We start from the raw sequence: 23,139 nt of genomic DNA, 5'->3' as shown, positions 1-23,139 counted from the left end.
AAACACGGAGTTGAGAAGTAAATCAGAGTTTGGATTACAGAATAGTTGCTTAACTAAGAGTTACTTTTACATGTTCACTCATAAAATTATAAAATCATGAAATAACAAAAATAGCACCCGTTGGTATTTTCTGTGACCTGTCTATGGCTTATGACAGTATCCTCCTAAATATAGTGAGGTAGAGCCCATCAGTTGATGATGTCGTATCTGATAAACACAGTGCAGAAAGTTGTACTTAATACTTAAACCAAAGTATGTGGAGGAGAGTCTTCTGGCTTGCGAGACATCACTTTTGGTGTTACACAAGGTTCAATCTTATGTCCACTATTGTTTTTAATTTATTATTATTATTATTATTTATGATTGGACCCTATCAGACCCCTCAAAGCTAGTAGGATTCAGTCTTTGGAGTTTCCAAGCAGCTCTCATGTTTTCTCTGTGGATTCTTTTTCTTTCTTCAGTCCACTTTATTCTTGGTCTAGTGGTGACTTAATTCTCTTGCAGTACTTCCCATCTGGACTCACATGAGCCTCTCTAAATCCGTTTTGACTTGCTGGACCCAGGAAATGGTTTTGAGTTGTTCTACATAAATCATGATCTTCCAAGTGAGTCTTGTTGTTGGGAGTCTGTGGATATGCCCATAAAATTTCATTCTTCTTTCCCTGTTGTCTGTCATGATATTTTTTCTGTCTGATTGCTGTTATCGTGTACTAGTATTGAAAGATATCCAAAGGCAAGGCAAATAATTTGAAGTCATTTTTGTGACTTCCAAATCATATGGGTTTCCAGCAGTTTTGGTTAATAAGCTTCAGATGACTTTCCCCAATTAGTTCTTTTTGCAGCAGACACAAATTTTGCAATCTATCCAAACATACATACACTAAGAAAAGGAGTGGTGTGTTCTTAAAACTATCTGAATGGTTTTCTGCAAATGGTCTGTCTCTCAGTTTTAAAAAGACGAAGTGTATTCAGTTCTGCACCTCAAGTGATACTACATAAGCGATATGTAAAACAAGCAGAGGAAATAAGTTTACTCTTATTAAAATTACTTGATAGTTGATGTCTTTCACTTACTGCTACAGTGTTGTCACGTCAGCTGCCGGCTACTGCTCAGTTGTAGGTGACACACAAACAAGACAAGTCACTTCACAAATGCTGGTAACGTGTATTGCGGAGTAATGTTGGAAGTTGCCACCACAAGGTATGTCGGAAATGTGAGATGCTATATCAACAGCTGATTTTAAGTGACCAATAATTAAACTGCATCAAGCAATGCTTTTTATAGCCCTGAATTTAAACTCTTGTCCTAAACTAGTCACAACCTCTTGATGTGCAATGTGCCTCAGAAAATGGTGGTCAACAATCTGTGGCAGAAATAAAATCATAATTCCTTTGTTCATGGTGATTAAAGCTAACATCTATGAGTGAACTCAAGACAGAAAAAATTCAGTTTCAACACTAAAAGGAAACTGTAATTTCTCGCTATCATTGGATACCTGAAACTGTCCTCACACTGGCTACACGAGCTGCTGCATTACTAACCAGTAAGCAGTCCATGTTGGCACTGGATTATAGGAGAACAGGTAGATTCCAAATGAAAAAGGAATGATTGATAGGAAGAAAAATAAGAGTAAGTAAAAAAGTCAATAATGTAATGAAAATGACACGCAAACTATTAAAAACACTGGGTGAAGTTGTTATATCTATAACTGTGCTGACCTGGTTGCTATCATGAATAGCAGCCTTCAGAAATTCAGCTTCATATAATGTCTTGCAAAGCTTATCACATGTAAGCTGTGATTTCGATAACTGTGTATTGACAAGGAATTGTGGGCTTGCATGGAAGTATCAAGTAGTGCTTGTTTAGTGGCGCATATGAAATATGTGTGTGTGTTTGTGTTGTTTTCAATGTAGTTATCGTGTGTGATGAAATAAAACTGCCACACCCATGATTTGAGATCTGAACACACAAGAAAGGAAGCTGGACAAGGAATTGGAAGTGAACCGACCAACTGTTATGGCAGTTTGGCAATGGAAAACAGTTGGGGTGTGACGCTAAGTGCTCTGGTTGGAGGAAACCAGATCCAAAGCGCGGAGGTCAACTGTCAAGCAATTTTGATTGGACTGTAGCGTGAAAGCTTCAAAATTTTCAGGTGCCCATATTTCACATTGATGAGTATTTGAAGTGGAAAAAACATATTCTTGATCTTCTATAACAACTCAGTCCAGCTACATTTGCACTTTGAATCACTGCATATCTTAGGGAGAGAGAAAGCATTAAGTTAACATACACTCCTGGAAATTGAAATAAGAACACCGTGAATTCATTGTCCCAGGAAGGGGAAACTTTATTGACACATTCCTGGGGTCAGATACATCACATGATCACACTGACAGAACCACAGGCACATAGACACAGGCAACAGAGCATGCACAATGTCGGCACTAGTACAGTGTATATCCACCTTTCGCAGCAATGCAGGCTGCTATTCTCCCATGGAGACGATCGTAGAGATGCTGGATGTAGTCCTGTGGAACGGCTTGCCATGCCATTTCCACCTGGCGCCTCAGTTGGACCAGCGTTCGTGCTGGACGTGCAGACCGCGTGAGACGACGCTTCATCCAGTCCCAAACATGCTGAATGGGGGACAGATCCGGAGATCTTGCTGGCCAGGGTAGTTGACTTACACCTTCTAGAGCACGTTGGGTGGCACGGGATACATGCGGACGTGCATTGTCCTGTTGGAACAGCAAGTTCCCTTGCCGGTCTAGGAATGGTAGAACGATGGGTTCGATGACGGTTTGGATGTACCGTGCACTATTCAACGTCCCCTCGACGATCACCAGTGGTGTACGGCCAGTGTAGGAGATCGCTCCCCACACCATGATGCCGGGTGTTGGCCCTGTGTGCCTCGGTCGTATGCAGTCCTGATTGTGGCACTCACCTGTACGGCGCCAAACACGCATACGACCATCATTGGCACCAAGGCAGAAGCGACTCTCATCGCTGAAGACGACACGTCTCCATTCGTCCCTCCATTCACGCCTGTCGCGACACCACTGGAGGCGGGCTGCACGATGTTGGGGCGTGAGCGGAAGACGGCCTAACGGTGTGCGGGACCGTAGCCCAGCTTCATGGAGACGGTTGCGAATGGTCCTCGCCGATACCCCAGGAGCAACAGTGTCCCTAATTTGCTGGGAACTGGCGGTGCGGTCCCCTACGGCACTGCGTAGGATCCTACGGTCTTGGCGTGCATCCGTGCGTCGCTGCGGTCCGGTCCCAGGTCGACGGGCACGTGCACCTTCCGCCGACCACTGGCGACAACATCGATGTACTGTGGAGACCTCACGCCCCACGTGTTGAGCAATTCGGCGGTACGTCCACCCGGCCTCCCGCATGCCCACTATACGCCCTCGCTCAAAGTCCGTCAACTGCACATACGGTTCACGTCCACGCTGTCGCGGCATGCTACCAGTGTTAAAGACTGCGATGGAGCTCCGTATGCCACGGCAAACTGGCTGACACTGACGGCGGCGGTGCACAAATGCTGCGCAGCTAGCGCCATTCGACGGCCAACACTGCGGTTCCTGGTGTGTCCGCTGTGCCGTGCGTGTGATCATTGCTTGTACAGCCCTCTCGCAGTGTCCGGAGCAAGTATGGTGGGTCTGACACACCGGTGTCAATGTGTTCTTTTTTCCATTTCCAGGAGTGTATGTTGCGTATTTTCAATCAATTTTCATTGCTCAAAAACATGGTACAAGAATTATATGAGGTGCACCCACAGTTATCTTGTAGGCATCTGGTTAAGGAGGTAGGTATTTTGGCTACTGCTTGACTGTGTGTGTGTGTGTGTGTGTGTGTGTGTGTGTATCATGAAGTTTGTTGTACATAACAAACTACAGTTCAAAAGAAACAATTATGTGTATAATTAAATACCAGAAGAAAAAATGACATTTATTATTACACATTAAGGTTGACTTTAGCCCAAAAAGGGGTGCACAGTGTTGCCACTAAAATATTTCATCATTGACCTGTTATATGAACTGTCTCACAGACATAACAGGAACGCAAAATGTATAGGCATCACAGTTGATAGAATGCTCAGTCACAAACAACATCTATTAAGAACAACTGCTAAAATTAAAACTTTGTATAACAGTCTCTAGAAACTGTGTGGTACACCATGGGGATCCTGTGCATCATCGTTCGTTTTTTCAACTCTGGGATTGGTTCACCTTTTTGTGGAATGTTTCTCCTCAGCTTGGGAGCACATAACTTGGTGACACACAGTTCAACCGTATCATGTACCTTATAATAGTACAATCAGACCCGCACCTACTTTCTGGCTACCCATCTCCATCTTTGCAGCAGGAAAGTGCACTTGTATGGGAGTACAAAAAATTACAGTAAAATTCTTATCTCCCTGTATTCCAACCATTAGCAAAGGAAAGCTTCGCTCTCATCACCCATCCCTAGCAATTGCAGTGATGTTAATTGATAATGGCTGGAGACTCACATGGCAGATTAATGCTACTGCAGAACAACTAAAGATGTCACGGATATCAACCACCCACCTTGCTTTGAATTGCTATGAAAGATCTGGCTGATTCTTAACTGAATAAGAGCCAACACTGGAAAGTGTGCAAATTCTCTGTGCAAGTGGAAGAAAATAACTTCTCCAAGTTGTGACTGTGGCACGGGGAAGCAGATTGTTCACTATTTAATTCAAGAACCCTCCGAGAGTTTTCCCTCGTGATCCAACAGAGTTCATGGTGGTGATGCAGGTATCAGTAGACTACAGTTGTGGCTTGGATATTATTTTGTAATTTGAGACAATTGTAAATATTTTTATGGTAAGCTACAACAAATAAACCTGACTAGCAGCAAAAGTGAAATTTATCCACCCAGAAAGCCACACTGTTTAAAGTGTCACTTCGGGGACAGGGAGGCATTCTGGCCTCAGATTGAATCTGCCTGGTCAATTAACAGTGAGAGATGGTGTGCCAGCCAGTCTGGATGTGATTTTTAGGCAGTTTCCCTCATCTAACTAGGTGATTACAGGGCTGGTACCCAAGTCTGCCTCACACATTTAGAGGACTTTTGTCCATTTTCACATCAATAACACTACGTGCACACAGTTGGGTTACACATATTCTGATGGAACCGATGACATCGCTGTTTGGTCCCCTCCCCTAAATTTACACTTCAACCAACACATATTCTGTCGTGGACAGATAACGGGTGGCGAAAGGAAGGGCATCCAGCTACCTGTGCCAAATCCATTAAGAGCCACACCAACCCTGTGCCAGTGTGGTATGAAAAGACAAGAAAAAACAAGAAGAAACAGGAAAATTAAAATCTGAAAACAAATTGAAAAAGTTTTGTCTTTGGCAATTCCTCCTATTCTGCAGCAGCTGGGGTAACTGCCAAACCACCAGATATCACAATGCACAGTAAACTTCAATATATCCATTTTGGATGTAAACTGCCAGCAGTATCCCTCCTTGAAGATGCGTGGGGTCCATTTGTAACAGTTTACATGCACAAGCAGTAACACCACCTTCCAAACAGTTTGTGATTATAAACTACTTAACTAATAAAAATAATTTCAACTGTCGCAGTCATCATTTTTTGTTTAGGTAGACATTGGATGAAACATCACTTTACCAAAGTGATATGTGAGGCTGCACTAGTCAACACTTTATATCATTTGTGGCATAATCACATTTATGTACACTGTCATCTAACAAAAGAAGTCTGAATAAAAAAACTCTAAAACTGTCATTCTTAATGTTGTCTTAAACATATTGTTGATTAATGCATAATCTATTCAGCTGTAATGCATACACTCTCGGAATGCATGTGTCAACCTAGTGTTTGAATTACTACATTTACAATGTTACGTGATTTTAGTCAATGGTAGTTTCATTTTCATGACAGTGCCAGAGACTGCATAAATAGTGAAATCAACAAATTTCATAAAATCATTAGAACCAGTGTGACCAACTACTCTGATAAGTATGCCCACAAAGTGCATAACATCAGCATTTTCTAGGTGATATATTACTTTTTTCTAATGTACAGCACCCTCAATTCCAATTATTCATTATTTGTTTTGATGCTGAAGAAATGACTTTTTTTTATTGAAATATTGTCAGTATTAGAGATAGCCACTATAATCCTTATGATGGTGCCAGCAGTAAGTATCTGATAGTAAATAATTATTGATTTATACATATTTTTGTTAGATTTCAACAAATATTCACTTGTTACTAACAAATATGATGAATGCAGAGTATTTGGAACAAGTCGTGTTTGTTTTTGACACAGCATATTCAAGAGTGCTGCATCTTCTTGTCTAACTAGCAGTCCACAGGAGCACATTTATTTTACTTGTTTTTTAAATCCTCATGCTGTTAGCCAGGGATTTGACAATTTAAATTATGTAAATGGAGTCCGCAGTTCTAGGGGACTGGTGACCATAGATGTTAAGTCCCATAGTGTTCAGAGACATTTTTTTATGTAAATGGAACATACTACAAATTTCATATCTTAAAACAAAACCTCATGTTTGTATTGTAAGGTAATTAGATACTCCTTCTTATGATGGCAGTACCATCTTTTTGTGTTAAGTGGACAGATTTTTATTTCTACTTACTGAACTGGTAGCCTATTTGCATAAACATTGTTCTTGCATGAATCCTTATGTTCTGCTTTACCTTTTTTCTCATGTAATAAATTAAATCTATCTTTATCTTTTCACAGGTAAAGATGATTCAAGAAGTGAAAAAACTGATGGAACAGCTAGATGTGGAGGATGAAGATGTATATGAGGAGAAGTTCCCGGAAAAGGAGCCACCTTACAGATCATTTGTTAGGGACAAAAACTGTAAAAATACAAATGTACCTAAGTGTAATGTTGTTATAAACAGTATTACAGGAAAGACATCCCCTGAAGAGACAGGAATATGTGATCCGTTTGACGATGACCTGTTGCTGCAAGAATACAGGTCAGAGCTAAGAAAATTGGACATTGATCCAGAGAACTACTTCTTTCCATTGTCCAGTGGCGTTGAAATGGCTGTTGAATATATGTGTGCATACCCATTCACAGCAAATACTACTTCACAGGATATTTTAGAAGAGGAACTGTGGTTACATCCATTTAAAATAGACTTTTCTTTGGATACAGAATGTAAAAACAGTAAACTGCAGTCTCAGGTGGAATGTGACCAAGATGGCCTCACAGATGAACAATTAGGAAAGTTTTCGTGTGTGAACGATCCTAATAACATTAGTAGCAGTAGTACAGGTAACAGCAGTAGATACCTTATCCGCAACAACTCAGATTGTCAGCTGCAGGATATTGAGCATTTAATGGATCTGCAGTTAGGGCATCAGACTGCACACACTTCTATAAACAAAAATTCAGAATGTTCACAAATTTTATGTTTGTCTGAAATGGTCACTGAGTGTAAGTTAAGCGATGTGTGAGTGCTATTATCACTAGGCAGGTCACTGAATTCCTTGATAAACAAAACATATTGTGTTGTGTGTCTCTAAAATGGTTGTATACACAAAATGAAGGATTACGATTTGACTAAACATTTCATTACACTCTTTAGTTTCCAGTAGCACTTATTTCATGTTGGAAGCTGCATAAGTTAAGTGCAATCAGAAACAAGATGCAGAATGTGAAACCAGAAAACACAGGTTCACATTTTAGAAAAATGAGCATAGAGTAGAGAGGAAAGATTGGTGAAGAGTACAGAGGAACACAGCATACAGTATTGAGATTCCTGGGACCATCAATGAATGACCAGTAGAGAGAAGATTGTAATGCTTCCCAAGAATTTGAATACTGTATGCTATATTCTACTTCATTGTACCTGCAGGATCTAGTCATAAATTGTGTGCCACTTAGTCTTATCTTCATCACATTTTACCAATTCTGTCATTTCATGTTCTCCCCATTTCTGATGAACTTTTGATTCTGAAAACTTAGGCTTACACTAAGTGGCAGCTTTTGAAGTTTGGATGGTTTTACCAATATCTGTAATTTTTTAAGTGCTATCATTTTAGTTTTATTTCAGCTTAATTTTGGCTTTACTTTCAGGATTTCAGTCCTGACTTTGTTGAACATTTTTAATTTTTAGATCATAATCAGTATTAATATTCTGCAGTCTTCTGCTGTGTGTTGTTGCAGTATTAAGATAACTGGTGCAGTTTTATATTGTTCCTAGGATGCTTGACTTAATTATTTTTACACAACTTAACTCCATATTTATGTAAAAAGTCTAATAAAATGTTTTTCTGAAAATCAACATTTGATTATATTCCAGTATGACACTTCATAATCTTCAGCACAGAAGCCAGAATTACTATCCATCTTCAGTTGTAATTGGTTTTTCTTTGCATGTTTTTAAACTCTTGAATGAGTCATTGACGTGAAATTATGCAATAAATCCTGTAAAGTGTTTATAACAAGTTACAAAAGGGAAAGTAGTTGAGAAGAGAAGTTGTACTATGAAAAGAGAGGAAAACTATTCTTCAAATTTGTAAACAAACCACTAAATATACACTTTACTCCAGCATAGGAATGTTAATTTATATAGAGATTGTGCTATTCACTAACCACAAGATCCAAAATTTATATGTAGCATAGTACATTTGATTAGCCAGAACATTATGACCACTGATCTGCTATCGATATAAACCCATCCAGGTGATAGCAGCATCACCTGGCGAGGAATAACTGCTAGTCAGACACATGCATGGTGCTTGTAGTATCAGTGAGCACATGTGCATGTGTAGAATGGGGAAGGCACGTTATCTGTCTGAGTTTGACCAAGGGCAGATAGTGATGGCCCCAGAGGCTCAGCATGAGCATTTTGATTTTGGAAACTGCACAACTTGTCAGGTGTTTGAGAACAACTATCTTTGGTGAGTGTCTTCAATGTGTAGTGAAACCAAGGTGAAACCACTTCTAGATATTGTGTGGTTGGGCGACCACCTGTTATTACAGGTGTCAGATGTTGCAGGCTGGTAAAACAGGACAGGTGGTGTGCTGTGATGAAACTAACATCAGACTTCAGTGCTGGGCAGAAGTGTGTCTGAATACACAGTGCACCGAACACTCCTAACGACGGGCCTCTGCAGCTGATCACCCACGCATGTGTCAAAGTTAACACCACAACATCGGCAGCTACAGCCGAAATGGGCATGTGACCATTGGCACTGGATGTTGGACCAGTAAAAGAGCATTGCAGGGTCTGATGAATCACAATACCTTCTTTATCATGCTGACAGGAGGGCACAAATGCATTGTCTTTCAAGGGAACAGCTTCTTGACACACCTGCGGCGGGACAGAGATAAGATGGTGGCGACTCCACTAAGCTCTGGGGAACATTCATGTAGGCATCCATGGATCCAGTGGAGCTCATGCAAGGCATTTTGATGGTCGAGGAGTATCATACACTGGTTGCAGACCACGTACACCCCTTCACAACAATAATGTTTCCCAGAGGCAGTTGCATTTTTCAAAAAGATAATGCACCATATCATAAGACCAAGAGTGTGATGGAGTGGCTCGAGGAAGACAGTGTCAAGTTCCAATTGATGTCGGTTGATGTACTGGCCTCCCAACTCGGCAGATCTAAACCCGATCAAATGCATCTGAGATGTGAATGTACGTGGTGTTGTAGCTCATCAGCCCCCTCCCCAGAATCTGCAGGAATTAGGTGACTTGTGTGTGCAGATGAGGTGCCAACTCCCTACCAAGCCCTAATTGCTTTCATGCCATGATGTGACATTGCTGTTATCTGTGCCAGAGGTGGACATACTGGTTATTATGCAGGTGTTCAGAATGTTTGGATCAGTATATATAACACATAATGAAAGACATACACAATTGAGACTAAACATAACTTAAATTTTTATGTCCACATGGAAAACCTGGAAAATTAGGAGGGTGGTGGGATCTCTAAATTTTTTTCCTTCAGATTTCAACAATTTGTAGTTCATTGTTGTGTTGGTGCACTCAGATGCTAATGTAATGAATTAAAGCATTTTCTTAAGAGAGCTATCATAGTCCAAAAAATATAATTTTGTACACTTCAAAATATTATGTTGTTGCTCTCTATGGTTCTTCTTACATAATTGCTTTCAGGGTAAGTGATAGGTGTTGGTGTCATTTGTTACTGAAGTTACATCACTTTCGGAAAATGAACCATAGTCTACTAATTTTTTTTTACATTGAATGAAGATTTGCATTGTTGCACTTACCTGCTTTTGACTGTTGAATCTGTTAAGAAATACACCATGAATGTTTACATGTTACACTAAACAAGACAGAGAAAATCAACACACCGTTATATCATTTATATCCTGAAGACCATATGTTACCATACTTAATCTTTTTGAGCCATTATAACAGACTGTAAGCCAGTGGCTTGTAGGAAAACCTTGATGGCAGATGGGTTGGGTAAAGTCAATTTGAGAAAGTATCATTCATGCTTGAATAAATGCATGGTTACCATGTATACTTATTGTGCATTCATCATTCCCTTTGACCTCGTCTCACAATTTTCAGTTCTATATAACCAATCCACTTATAAATTTTTGATGGCGAATTAAGGAAGGGCATTCTACAATTAAGTCCCTAATATTACATTCTACCAGTACGCAGTGAGCAATGGTAACTAGGGTATTTCTGCTTGTTTTCACACATTGTAAAATGTCCATAAAAGAATACCATCAAAACTTGGGAATATATTGCAAAGTGGGTTTCTGCAGTTAACAGAAACCATCAAATAACTACAAGCATAGTTAGTGAAGTATTATTATCACTGATGAGATTTTATTCCATCGAAACTTATCAGTTACATTTCTCTGCACACAAAAGTCCTCCTTATTTTGCTGATAGAAACTGCTAATGCTAAAAGATGTGTAAAATATCCCTTTACCATTAAAATTCATTGAAGATACATTCATAGGGATTGTGGAAGAGTTTCTTGAGCACCTGAATTATAAGCCATAAATTCAACTTTTGTATACAAGAAGATAGCATACTACCCTTCTTTAAACTTCTTACCTACCAGAAACCTATTCAGTTCTTGGCCACAGAATGTTCAGAAAGCTGACTCACAAGGAATAACATCCAGGTGCTCTCAGCCATCGCTACCCAATGCAGAAATGTACTTTATCGAAGACAACTTCACACTGAAAAGGTAATTTCAAATGGCAAAAGTACGTTCAGTATTTAGACACACATAAAAGATTTTCAGAAGAAGCAATTATAACAATCTTCAGACTCCTCGAATCTTCTCATCAACAAATGATACAAAATTGAAAGATGATGTACAGAATATTAGACTTCATAAATTACACTGTGGTTGCCTTTTAAGTGTAAAATTATATATTTCTACATCTACATGACTACTCTGCAATTCACATTTAAGTGCTTGGCAGAGGGTTCATCGATCCACAATCATACTATCTCCCTACCATTCCACTCCCGAACAGCACGCGGGAAAAACGAACACCTAAACCTTTCTGTTCGAGCTCTGATTTCTCTTATTTTATTTTGATGATCATTCCTACCTATGTAGGTTGGGCTCAATAAAATATTTTCGCATTCGGAAGAGAAAGTTGGTGACTGAAATTTCGTAAATAAATCTCGCCGCGACAAAAAACATCTTTGCTTTAATGACTTTCATCCCAACTCGCATATCATATCTGCCACACTCTCTCCCCTATTACGTGATAATACAAAACGAGCTGCCCTTTTTTGCACCCTTTCGATGTCCTCCGTCAATCCCACCTGGTAAGGATCCCACACCGTGCAGCAATATTCTAACAGAGGACAAACGAGTGTAGTGTAAGCTGTCTCTTTAGTGGACTTGTTGCATCTTCTAAGTGTCCTGCCAATGAAACGCAACTTTTGGCTCGCCTTCCCCACAATATTATCTATGTGGTCTTTCCAACTGAAGCCGTTCGTGATTTTAACACCCAGGTACTTAGTTGAATTGACAGCCTTGAGAATTGTACTATTTATCGAGTAATCGAATTCCAACGGATTTCTTTTGGAACTCATGTGGATCACCTCATTTCCATGATTTATTCAGTTTTCAAATTTATACTGTCTTTTTGATCGCCCGGTACATCAATGACTTTTCCATCTGTAACAAAACAAGATGCCAAATTCATTTTGTGCAATAGCAAATGAAGTATAGTTTTAGAAAGATCAGTGAATAAAATTTTCATGGATGTTTTTAAGAGGTTAATTACCACTTCTTTATCACTTAACCTTTTTTTTTAAAAAAAAAGCCTACTTTGTTTAATTTAGAGCTTTCCGCCAAGCGTGTACCTAAAACATGATGACAAGCAGACAGAAGGAATTGACAGTGTTAAATTCTTGGGATTATAGCTTGATAATAAATTCAACTGGGAGGAGCATACCACAGAACTGCTGAAGTGCCTAAACAAATCATTATTTGCAATGCGGATGTTGTCAGATATAAGTAATCTATATAAATACAAAAGCTGGCATACTTCACTTACTTTCATTCCACAAGGTCATACAGGATCATTTTTTGGTGTTACGTCATCAAGCCAAACTAAAGTTTTCCAGTTGCATTAATGTGTAATATGAATTATTTGTGATCTGAATTCAAGAGCATACTGCAGAGGCCCATTAATGGGCTGGGGACATTAGGTACTGCTTTTGATATATACAGGGTAGGTGTCCCAAATGTCACCCCCGGCCCCTAATATCACTTACTCGTATTGCCAAGCTGCTATGGCTGCAACCTGTGAGTTGCTGTATTAGCCTTGAGCTTCTGCATTCTGTGGAGTGATAGTGGAAACAATATGGCATCTGCAGTGTTTGAGCCTGTGTCAAACATTTTTAACTGACTGCAGTAAACTAAGGAATCTAGCAGGTAGGTGTTTACATTTAATAATTTCATTTATATCTCTAGGAAGTACGTTTAAATAAGGATTTCAGTTGTGTTATTAATAGTGAGAAAAGTTGTTTTGAAGGACTGTTGTTTGTGTTGACTGAAGTGCGTCCCTAATATTGCCCTTTATCTGGACCTAATATTGCCCCTCAGCGATACTGGAAACACCTATTTTAATTTGTTAATTGATCTATCTCATTGTTATCCAAACTCATTTTCTTCTTAAAACTGACTGTACTTTATTAAATTCCTCATTTTTGTTGTTGTGTGGCTCATACACAAGACGGCTGGGGTAAAGGAGAAGAGACTTGGAGCACGTCAAACCTTGTGCCTGCATGCTGGGCTGTCCAGAAAAAAGGTATAGAAATGCTGAGTGTGTCAAAGATGCTTGAAATACCCATCAACGATTCTAGAGTACATTAAAATATGTACAAAAGCAGACAATGAAGAGGTAAGACGAAACTTGGAAAGAAACCAATGCTGATACCTGAGGTAGAGAAAGACCTGGCCAAGTACTGTGTGGAAATGGAAAAGAATTTCTTTGGTTTGATTTGAAACGATGTAAAGCAGACGGTGTTCCAACTTGCCTTAAGGAACAATCTGCCCTATGTCTTTTCTAAACCAGTGAACATGGCAGGTGAAAGTAGATGAACTTGTTTTTGAAATGAAATTGTTCTGAGTTAACAATACGAACAGCACAGTTACTGACAAGAGCTCAAGACAAAGTGAGGTCACGTCTCTGCCTTTTCCGAGTAGAACTTGGTAGAATCAAGTTCAACCCTGCCAGAAAATTTAATGTAGATGAAACTGGAATCATAAACATCCAAAGAAAACTGGTGAAAGTGATTTGTACGATAGGAAAATTGGCAGTCTAAAAGAGTCACTAGCAGAGAGGGGTAAGCTTACCACCACGATTGCCTATATGTCAGCTGCCAGACAATATGTCCCTCTGATGATAGTTTTCCACACAAAAAGCAGGACTTGAAGCTAATAAAGGAAACTTGTCCTGGAGCTATTCCAGGATTCACCCATCGGTCTGGATTCAATGTGACTTTTTTGTAAGTGTGTGAAGCATTTTGCCTTTTTTGTGAAGCCTACTGCAGAAGACCCAGTTACACAAAAGGAACCTAGAAGTCGTAAATCTTGCTAGAGTAGATCACATCATAATGGTCTGCCTTCCACCTCATAGTCCACATTGGGTGCATCTAGTGGATATTGCTTTCACTAAGCCATTTAAAACTTTCTACAATCAAGAAACTGACAAGTGGATTTCCAATAATGTGGTTAGAACTGTGCTGCAATATGAAGTTGCTGCACTATTTACCAAAGCACTCATTGGCGCAGCAACCACGAGTAATGCACTGAGTGGTTTCCGTGGCACTCGTATCTAGCCTTATAACAACTCTGTACTTATAGAAGATGGTTTTATTCATGGACCAAACGGTAACTGACAAAAGTTTAATCTGAAGCTCAGTGTGAGCCTCAACTGCTTGCAAATATAGCCACAGTTGATCTAGCATTTAGGCCTCTTTCATATAGTGTTGACAGCCATATTCAGTCTGCTGGTGGAGGTGAACCTCAACCTAGGTCACATTCCTTATTTGGTCCCATCTCAGTCTACCCTGTGCTCTCGCCCAAGGATATAAAAGCTGTGCCAAAATTTCAACTACCATCTCAAAACCAAAAATGTGAAAAGTTCTCCTTATAAGAAAAAGCTGGAAATTTTTTATGCTTCTAAACATACAAGCAATTCAAATGACGCTTCAACAACAGGGAACAATGCAAAAGGGAAATCCTACCACCAACACTAAGAGGAAAATTTAAAGAAAATCTAAGATGTCAGGTTGTTCTCTCAATGTGGTTAGACACCAAGGATGATGATGATGATGATGTGAGTCTAGGTGACAATTCTATGGATGCCAACTATAAGTTTTGTAATAAGAAGTTTTCTGGCGACTTCAGTGGAGAACAATGGCTTATACGCTCTTCCTGTTTAAACTGGAATCACAAATTTTGAGATGCAGTGAATGTCAAGTGGGTAAGATACAATACATATTGTATGGCTCTGGGTTGTATCTCTACTGTGGTGCGATAATGGAGCAAGAGTGCAGTGGAGCAGGTCCATTGGTACACTGCATGCTAACAATACGACATTAGTGGAACAAGAATTTATTACATTAAAGTATTCTTCCCTGGCGCCCAGGCCAGGGGTAGTGCAGTGCATGGCTTTGGGACTTCCTGATGCTACCACAGCAATCTTTGCCCGAACTCACACTGCCATGTCTGGCTCCCGTAATTGCAGTGTCAAGCATGGCTGGCTGGCTGCATTGGTGATCTGCTAGCCTGTACAGCAGGGGTTGCTTCCCAGGATGGAGATATGTTTTTACCAGAGGACTCTCATAGACACTGAAGAGATGTGCTCAGGTAATCTCTCAACAGCTCTGCATGGTGTGGAGATGAGCAGCAGCATAGACCTTCCACCAAATAAGATTAGGAATGTCAATGACTAGTACTAGTCAGTCAGCAGCACTTAGTGCACCTCTTAGGTACTGCGACAGGTGGGCAGTGCACCAAAAACCATCAGTTTGGTTCAGCAAGCTGGAGGTAGAAGTCTCCAAGTCTTCTCATCAGTAGTTGTATGGTCGGCAACTCACAGTGGCAGGTAGCAATCCTGAATGCAGAAATCATCTTGACGAACAGTACCAGCACATTGCAGGTAAAGTCTCGTAGCTGATGTATAGCAATGTAAAGATGAGGCCAAGGCTCAAAAAACTGAGTATTTATTACTGTTTGTCTGAGGTAATACCATTATTTCTGGTTGACCATGACCAAATGTGACCTACTTTTTTGGGCTTATGAGCAGCCTTCACCATTCCTCTGTTTTGCAAGAATGACTTTCAGGGTCTCGGCTTCTTCCCTTTTCTTCACATCAGCTGGTTGACAAGTGCCCTTGTGAAGGGTATCTTTACCTGCTCTCCGTAGCACTATAACAACACTCATGTTACAACAAAAAACTGATAAATACGGTATGCGTAAATACAGCAGGCAGCGATTATCATTAACTCTGGCTGTATCATGAGCGGTTTCCTCTATAACACATGGAGTTGACTGTGGTTGAATTCGGGTTAGCTGAAAGTATCTTGCAAGCTTGCGTTTAACGTTGTTGCAGCATAGAGACTTCTTAATAGGATTAAGTTTTAACTGTGACCTTCGAACCCTAGGATACCTCTCGCTATTTCATCGATGTCGGTATAGTCTGCCCTGGGAGTCACAAAATAAACCCAGATTAACGAGGCAATTATGGGATACAGGAAACTGAAGAAAGACAAAAATAAACCATCTATTGTAATGGCCGACTGCACCGTCAACAAAACGCAAAATAACAGAGGGTCCCTTCATCACGGTTAAAGCTTATCGCGAGTAAGTGGTGCCTGCACTGCATCAACGTTAAATGCACTTAGCACAATGCGTTCACCTAAGTAGAAATTCGACCGCTGTTAACTCCGAGTGTTACACAGGAAAGCGCATGATACAGTCAGAGATGATGATAATCGCTGTCTGTGATACGCGCGCTTTTCAGATTATCATCTAACGTGGTTACTTTTACTGTTGCTTGTTTCACAGACATACATTACTAGACTGATACCATTGTAGAAATTGTCATTGGTATCACTGAAGTAGATCTTCAGAATCGCAATACAGTGGCTGGCGCGAAGGACGTGTAAACAGCTAATGTTTACTTATAAAGCAATCGTAATAAATGGGGTTTAAATTGATATAAGTACGCTACGTTTAGAGTTTTGACATAATGGTCAGTACATGCGTCGTGTTTGGCTGTAACTTTTCGTACAGCAGACGGGAGATACAAGAAAAGTAACGTGTCTCAATGCAAGCATAACAAGGAACACTTTACGTATTTTTGTTTTTGTACTACACGTATTAGACGTAGCTTAATGATGTGTTTTTAACCAGTTTTGGCCAGCTTCGGCTTTTCTTCGAATAGTTTACTAATTATGGAAATTATCCTATAATTAGATGCACTATTTGCCATTAATAACATGTGTATTTATTCATTTGACTGTTATTACGAAAACTGCAGCCTAACGTCTGTATATGTAACTTGTTGTTCTTTTCCTAACACGGTTCTACAATGTGTGAAAAAAATAAAAAAAAGTTGTTATATTAACTTAAGTATCTTGTTAAATTAACTTATTTATGCTATGTATTGGAAAATTTGACTCGTTCCACATCATTACGAAATATCGTATTCATGATCCATGGAACTAGTATTACTCTAATCTAATCTGTGAAAACTCAACTAGTATGCAAATATTTGCTCAACTGCTGAACTTGTTTAGACGACCTCGTACAGCTCACAGCATCACTTCGTTCCAGAAAATCGTTAGTATCATACACAATCACCTTGACGCCACAATCTTACCTCACTACACGTCAGGCTTCAGTAGGAGATGCGCTTTTCAGCTTTTGTCAGTCTAGTAATGTATGTCTGTGGTTTGCTATTCTGATAAAATGTCTTTGTATGCATGACGTTTTACTATCTTTGCCGCTTTTGACCAATATACGGTCTTTTATTCCTGTACCTGCATTTCTTCATTTTTTTCACAGAAATGTTCTGTGTCATGAGTTTTCAAGTGCCTTCGTTTTATTCGTTCATCATATGTTGTTATAAATTGATTACAGCCTGTATGGGCACAGAAGAACTTGTTAATTTACTGGGGTAACGCTTTATTTTCTTCACGTCAGTCAAATCTCCAACCTGCTGTAATACCCACGCATATATTTATTCAGAATATACAACATTATTGTGTGTGGAATCTGAGTGAACATTCTCGAGATATTAATAAAAAAGGTCTTCGTTACTAAACTAATAAATAATTATTGTCAGCGACATAATTTAATATTCTGTGAAAACCTGTCTCTCAGACAAAGCCTATGGAAAAAGGCAATGAAAATCTCCATCTTTTGTTACCTATGATTCTTCTACAATAATTCCTTCTTCTTATTCGAACTGTTGTAATGATTGGACGTGACTGATGTCTTGAAGCACTGAGGTCGGTAAAACACTGTATTTTGTTGTTAATTTAATATTTCAGAAACAGAGTTTGTGTCACTGAAAAGAATCTACTTTGTTGGAGTTTTATTTCATTGTCCTTCTCCTCATATATAAATGTTAAGTTTTTCTGATCAGCTACAAAGGAGTGCAGCCATTAGCGCTATTGATCTTCAGTATGCATTATTGGTTTATGCAGAATAATAAGTGAGTAACATTAAGAAATACTTTTAAATGTTAATGCATATAATAAAGGTAGAGAAAAGATGTAAGATATATATATTATTTGTTGATAGTAAAACAATGCCTGAACCAGATTCGATAAGTGATTGTCTTACGTTAGCCACCATCTTAGTGAAATATCAAACTTTTAAACAGACATAAATCTTGATGGTCAATTTTTACCATAATAATTTGCTTATTGGTGTCCCAGAACCTCAGAAATAATGAATTCGACTTAGATTGTGAATAATCTCTCAATATAGTGCAAACAGCATCTTACGCGATAAAATTGTTCTCTGCTAAGGTATGAACCCCGATTATTTCGTAAGGATTTTTATGAAATATTTTTGACAGGAAAGAATAGATTAGTGTTGTGCATATGTGGTATTGTGTGTAAGACCTGTACATTCTGCTTAAGGAAAAGTTTTGCCACCTTGAATAACAGTTCGGTAAATTGTATGAGATCACTCTTGTGCATGGACTTAATACCATTTACACTGCTTGACTGACAATATTACTACACGCTCCCAGGTGGAGATTTCTTTAACAGAATAACTGTCTTTAGTTGGGAAAGGCAGCGATTAAATGAAACCTCATATTACGCTAATAATAAGAAATTGGTTTTGTTGTAGTCCTGCCCACGATTTGTAAAATACTGCAATCTAACTGCACGCCACACTGTGTTCACTTACATCAAGGGTTTTACTTGGAATGTGAAATGGAAGAAGATGGATCGAACTCAGCTTTACAGTATCCAAAAATTTGACAGAGATAATTTTCAGTTATGGATGTATCAAATGGAAATTATCTTTCTAGTTGAGAAATTATTCCACATCTTTGACAGAAGTAAAGTAAGACTACTTGAAGGCACACATGTCCAGAACTAGTCGATGAGCTTAGAGCAAAAGTTGTGCGTTTTTTTTCTTCTGGTATGGAATCTGACCAGTTGCAAACTGTCTTCTCATGTGCTACAGCAAATAGTATGTGGAATTGGCAGAAGACAATTCGTGAAGAGCGATCTGCAACAGATAAAATAGCGTTGAAACAACAGTTCTTTAGTTATAAGATGTCACTCCGTGATAGTGTTGCAGAAAGTGTTAATAAAGCTGAAGCATTAGCACAGCTCTTGCAGATGCTGGTGAATGAATGGGAAATACAGACAAAATTGGCAAAGTTTTAGATGGACTTCTAGTAAAATATGATTCGTTTGTTACAGCTTGGGACTCGTCTGAACAAAGCAGATATACTTTCGATAATTTACCAGTAAAGTTACTGAAAGAAGAGGCACGTTTGTCACAGACTGAAGAAATGGAAACTGCTTTAACTGCTGTTAATGGTAAGGGATAAAGATCAGGATCAGTGTTTGCAAAGCAATTTCAGTAAAAGTTCTATGAATAAGAAGAATGTTGAATGCTATTACTGTCATAATAAAAGTGCAAGAAAAGAGTGATGCAATCGTCAAGAGAAAACCAAGAAGCTAAACATCATGCTATCAGAATGAACATTTTGGCTGCTAATTGTAATAATGTTTAGCTTGCTGATAGTGCTTCTTCCAAACAAATGAGGTCGCACAAGGAATGGTATTTAATGATTAATCCACTAGCGCTGTACGACCTTCCTGTTCAGATAGGACATAATTCAGTTGTCTGCGCTGAAAGTATTGGATCAGTCAAGTTAAATGCAGCAGTAAATGGCGTATGGGAACCTCGGACACTGGAGGGCACATTGTATGTACCTGATTGGAATCAGTCGAGTTAAATGCACCACTAAATAGTGTATGGGAACATCACACACTTGAAACATTGTAAGTATCTGGTTTGGGAAGAAAAATCATTTTTTCAGTAGGAGCAGTAGCCAGTAACGGTTTGGAAGTCACATTTAACAACAATAAGATTGAGGTACTTAGTAGGAGGCTAGCGACAAGTGATGTAAAAGCTGGAAATCAGTGTTACAGAAGGTTATTTTGTGTGGAACAAGCAAACTGTGCATCATCTGACGTAGCTCTGTTACGGCGCAGGTAGTTAGGACATATAAATTTCCAAAATTTGAAGAAAATAGCTGACTGTGATGTGATCCAGAGATAAAATCAAATGCTTTATGTAATGTCAGCACGGGAAACTGCACAGAAAAGGATTTAGATAAAGTTTTCAGATTCGTGCCTTTGTTCCAGAAAAATTTATTCATGCTGATGTATGTGGAAAGATGCCACACACATCGTTATGTCAAGCTAATTATTTTATTGTATTTAAAGATGCCTATATTTCATATAGGTCTGTATACTTCCTCAAGACCAACAGTGATACCTCTTCTGTGTTCTTAAGAGTTTCAGCAGTTCGTGTAAAGGCATATAAGGAATATGCTTGAAGTTATTAGTTCTGATAATGGGACAGATTTTTTTAATGATCAACTTCATAATCATTTCAAGGAGACTTTTAAGTGAACTTGCGCCTTTTTGTGCCTATCTCTTCGTATTAACACAAACATTTTGTTATGAAATGTTCACGTTATGAGAATAATTAATTTACTGGGCAGACAAAGATAAATACAAGAACTTGTCAACCATAAAGCAGGAACACCATTAGTAATTTACTTTATGGGCAATACAGAAGTCTATCCTCCTCATTCTGTATGGTTGCGTTTGCAAAGAGTTGTGATATCTTGGTAACGAATTTCTAGGGTCCTGTTGATTATAACGTTGCTTGTCACAAACTTTTCAATGTTTTTTTTGCTTATGTCTCCCCAGTCATGACAAAATAATTACTACGGTTTTGTGACAAAACTACATACGATTTTGTAGTGGGAATAGTATTACTTTTTTATTGATGGAAAACAGACAGGATTATTCTGTGATCGTGTGTGGTTAGATTTCCGAAGACAGTTTCTACATAAGCTGTCCGTCTGGCGATTCTACATTAAAGACATCATTTTTCGTAGCAAATTTAACATATCACTAATACATTGTGCGCATTCTGCTGCAGACACAGAATTAATGCATGTGATGCCAGGTAATATCTTACACGACATTAATGAATGCTTCAGTCAAGCAGTTTACGAGAGGCTTTTCCATTGGTGGAACACTTTTAGGATCTCCTACTATTTTGCGTGAAAGACATACACATTACAATGTGTACACTAGGCAAGTTCTGAATTTAAACCTCCGACCATTGTTTGTCCCTTTTCATGGAACTGAAAGTTCTGATGGACCTTATCAAAATAATCGTGCTCATTGTGAACGTAAATTAGCTATTACCGGCAAAAATCTGATCAACTGTTGGCATCTATGTCCCGATTGGTTATCAAGAATTCCCAGCATTCAGTGGTCATTGCCAACATCAGCACACTACGGCGTCGCTGTCGTAAGTAAAATTAAAGACATGCGCGGAAAAACAGGCTAACCCTGTTGCTACGTACTGGAACTACCAACGTTGAAATTTGGTCTCATCCCTACATATCGTGAGACTAATGTCTATTTTGATAGTTCCCGTAACCAGCAACAGATGGCAACCCTTATCTCTAAGCTTTCTACTAAGCTTTTACATTTGTCGGTTAGCCCGTTTTTCCATGCATGTCTTTGTTGTACTCAGATCTACACAAGCCCCTACCACGCTGTAGTGGGGAAGCGAGGCAACTGTCCCCCAATTGAAGCAGCTGAGCGCCGCCATTTGCAGGGATGAATCCTAGTACGGGGGTTGTGATTTGATGTATATGAGACGCAACAAGAGCAAATTGAAGCACAAATTAAACACATGTTTGTTTAAAAAAGTACTAAGCATTCGAGTCTATTTTAAAAATATACTTAAATGAATGAAGTTTCCTAATTTCCGAAATACGTCTGCATAGAGACGCGAAATTTAAGAATGTAAGGCTCTTTCCTGACAAGGTGGAGCGAGTTTACATCGAGTTATTTGCATTAGATAATTACATGAAACTTTTAAAGTAGCAGACAGTACGATTATTATTTAATTCGCGTAATTTTCCTGTCAGGTCCTGTTTGCTTTTTGCCGACTATTGTGTACATGTTGCACGCTTGCTTTTGTGTGGCACAGTATTGTCTACACTCGACTTTTGGTATGATTAATTGTAATAACCCATATCACTTTAAATACCGTAGGAATTTCATTCACACATTAGTTTTTAACACTGATAGCACCTCTGAAAGTGGTTGAGTTTGCAACATTTAATCAAATATTTGACCATTTACGAAGTATAATCACAACCTGAAAACACATGTTAAGTATCTAAACGCAATTATTCGACCTACCTCTGATTCATACTTAATATATATTCGATTGCCTTGGTAACCTGGAAAACGAACGTTCAAAATTATACACACTGACAGTATTTCCACACTATTTAACCTAGGCCTATATTGCACGATTTCCAGGACACTATACCTTTTTTAAATGAGTTGGAAATCCAAATACTGTCGTTATAGCATCGTCCTTCAGTTGACGTCTATTTACATAATTTTCCAAATGAAGAGAGCACAGCAAATGATTTGCTGTCGGTTGGAAGTTCTCTCTCCAAGTAGCAACTATCATTTCCGATTTAGAAAATCATTTGTAAGGGGAAACCTAAACAAAAGCAAACGCTCATGATGTATTATTTCTCCATGAAAATACTATATACAAGTAACAGAAAGTAACAAACAACCAGAAATGACTGACCTGTGAAATGTAACATTGTTTCCGTCTTGGTCTTTGCTTCCATCATACTGTTACAATTAAAAGCAGCACACGAACGAACCCTGTTTACGCACTGTTTCCCTGCAAATGGCGGCTTCTATCACGTTCAATGTGGGGAAGCAACACTAGCGCCAATCCGCGGTCTATTTTTTATTTAGTAAGTCTATGGATCTACAGTGGAAGGTGCTCGCACAGTGCTC

General features: G+C 39.0%; 1 protein-coding gene across 2 annotated transcripts in view; it reads left to right on the top strand.

Annotated features, from left to right (window-relative positions):
• LOC124607479 (spermatogenesis-associated protein 7 homolog) overlaps positions 1-8,272 on the top strand; it is a 104,251-nt gene extending 95,979 nt beyond the window's left edge. For both annotated transcript variants that reach the window (XM_047139842.1, XM_047139852.1), the window contains one exon: positions 6,767-8,272. In XM_047139842.1, the coding sequence (XP_046995798.1) occupies positions 6,767-7,495 (729 nt within the window). In that variant the 3' untranslated portion in view covers positions 7,496-8,272. The remainder of the gene's footprint in view (positions 1-6,766) is intronic.
• The last annotated feature ends 14,867 nt before the right edge of the window (positions 8,273-23,139 follow it).

Source organism: Schistocerca americana, chromosome 1 (genome assembly GCF_021461395.2).
Source record: "Schistocerca americana isolate TAMUIC-IGC-003095 chromosome 1, iqSchAmer2.1, whole genome shotgun sequence".
Taxonomy (NCBI): domain Eukaryota; kingdom Metazoa; phylum Arthropoda; class Insecta; order Orthoptera; family Acrididae; genus Schistocerca; species Schistocerca americana.
Note: the sequence above shows the minus strand (reverse complement) of the source record. Positions and strands in the feature narration are given on the sequence as shown.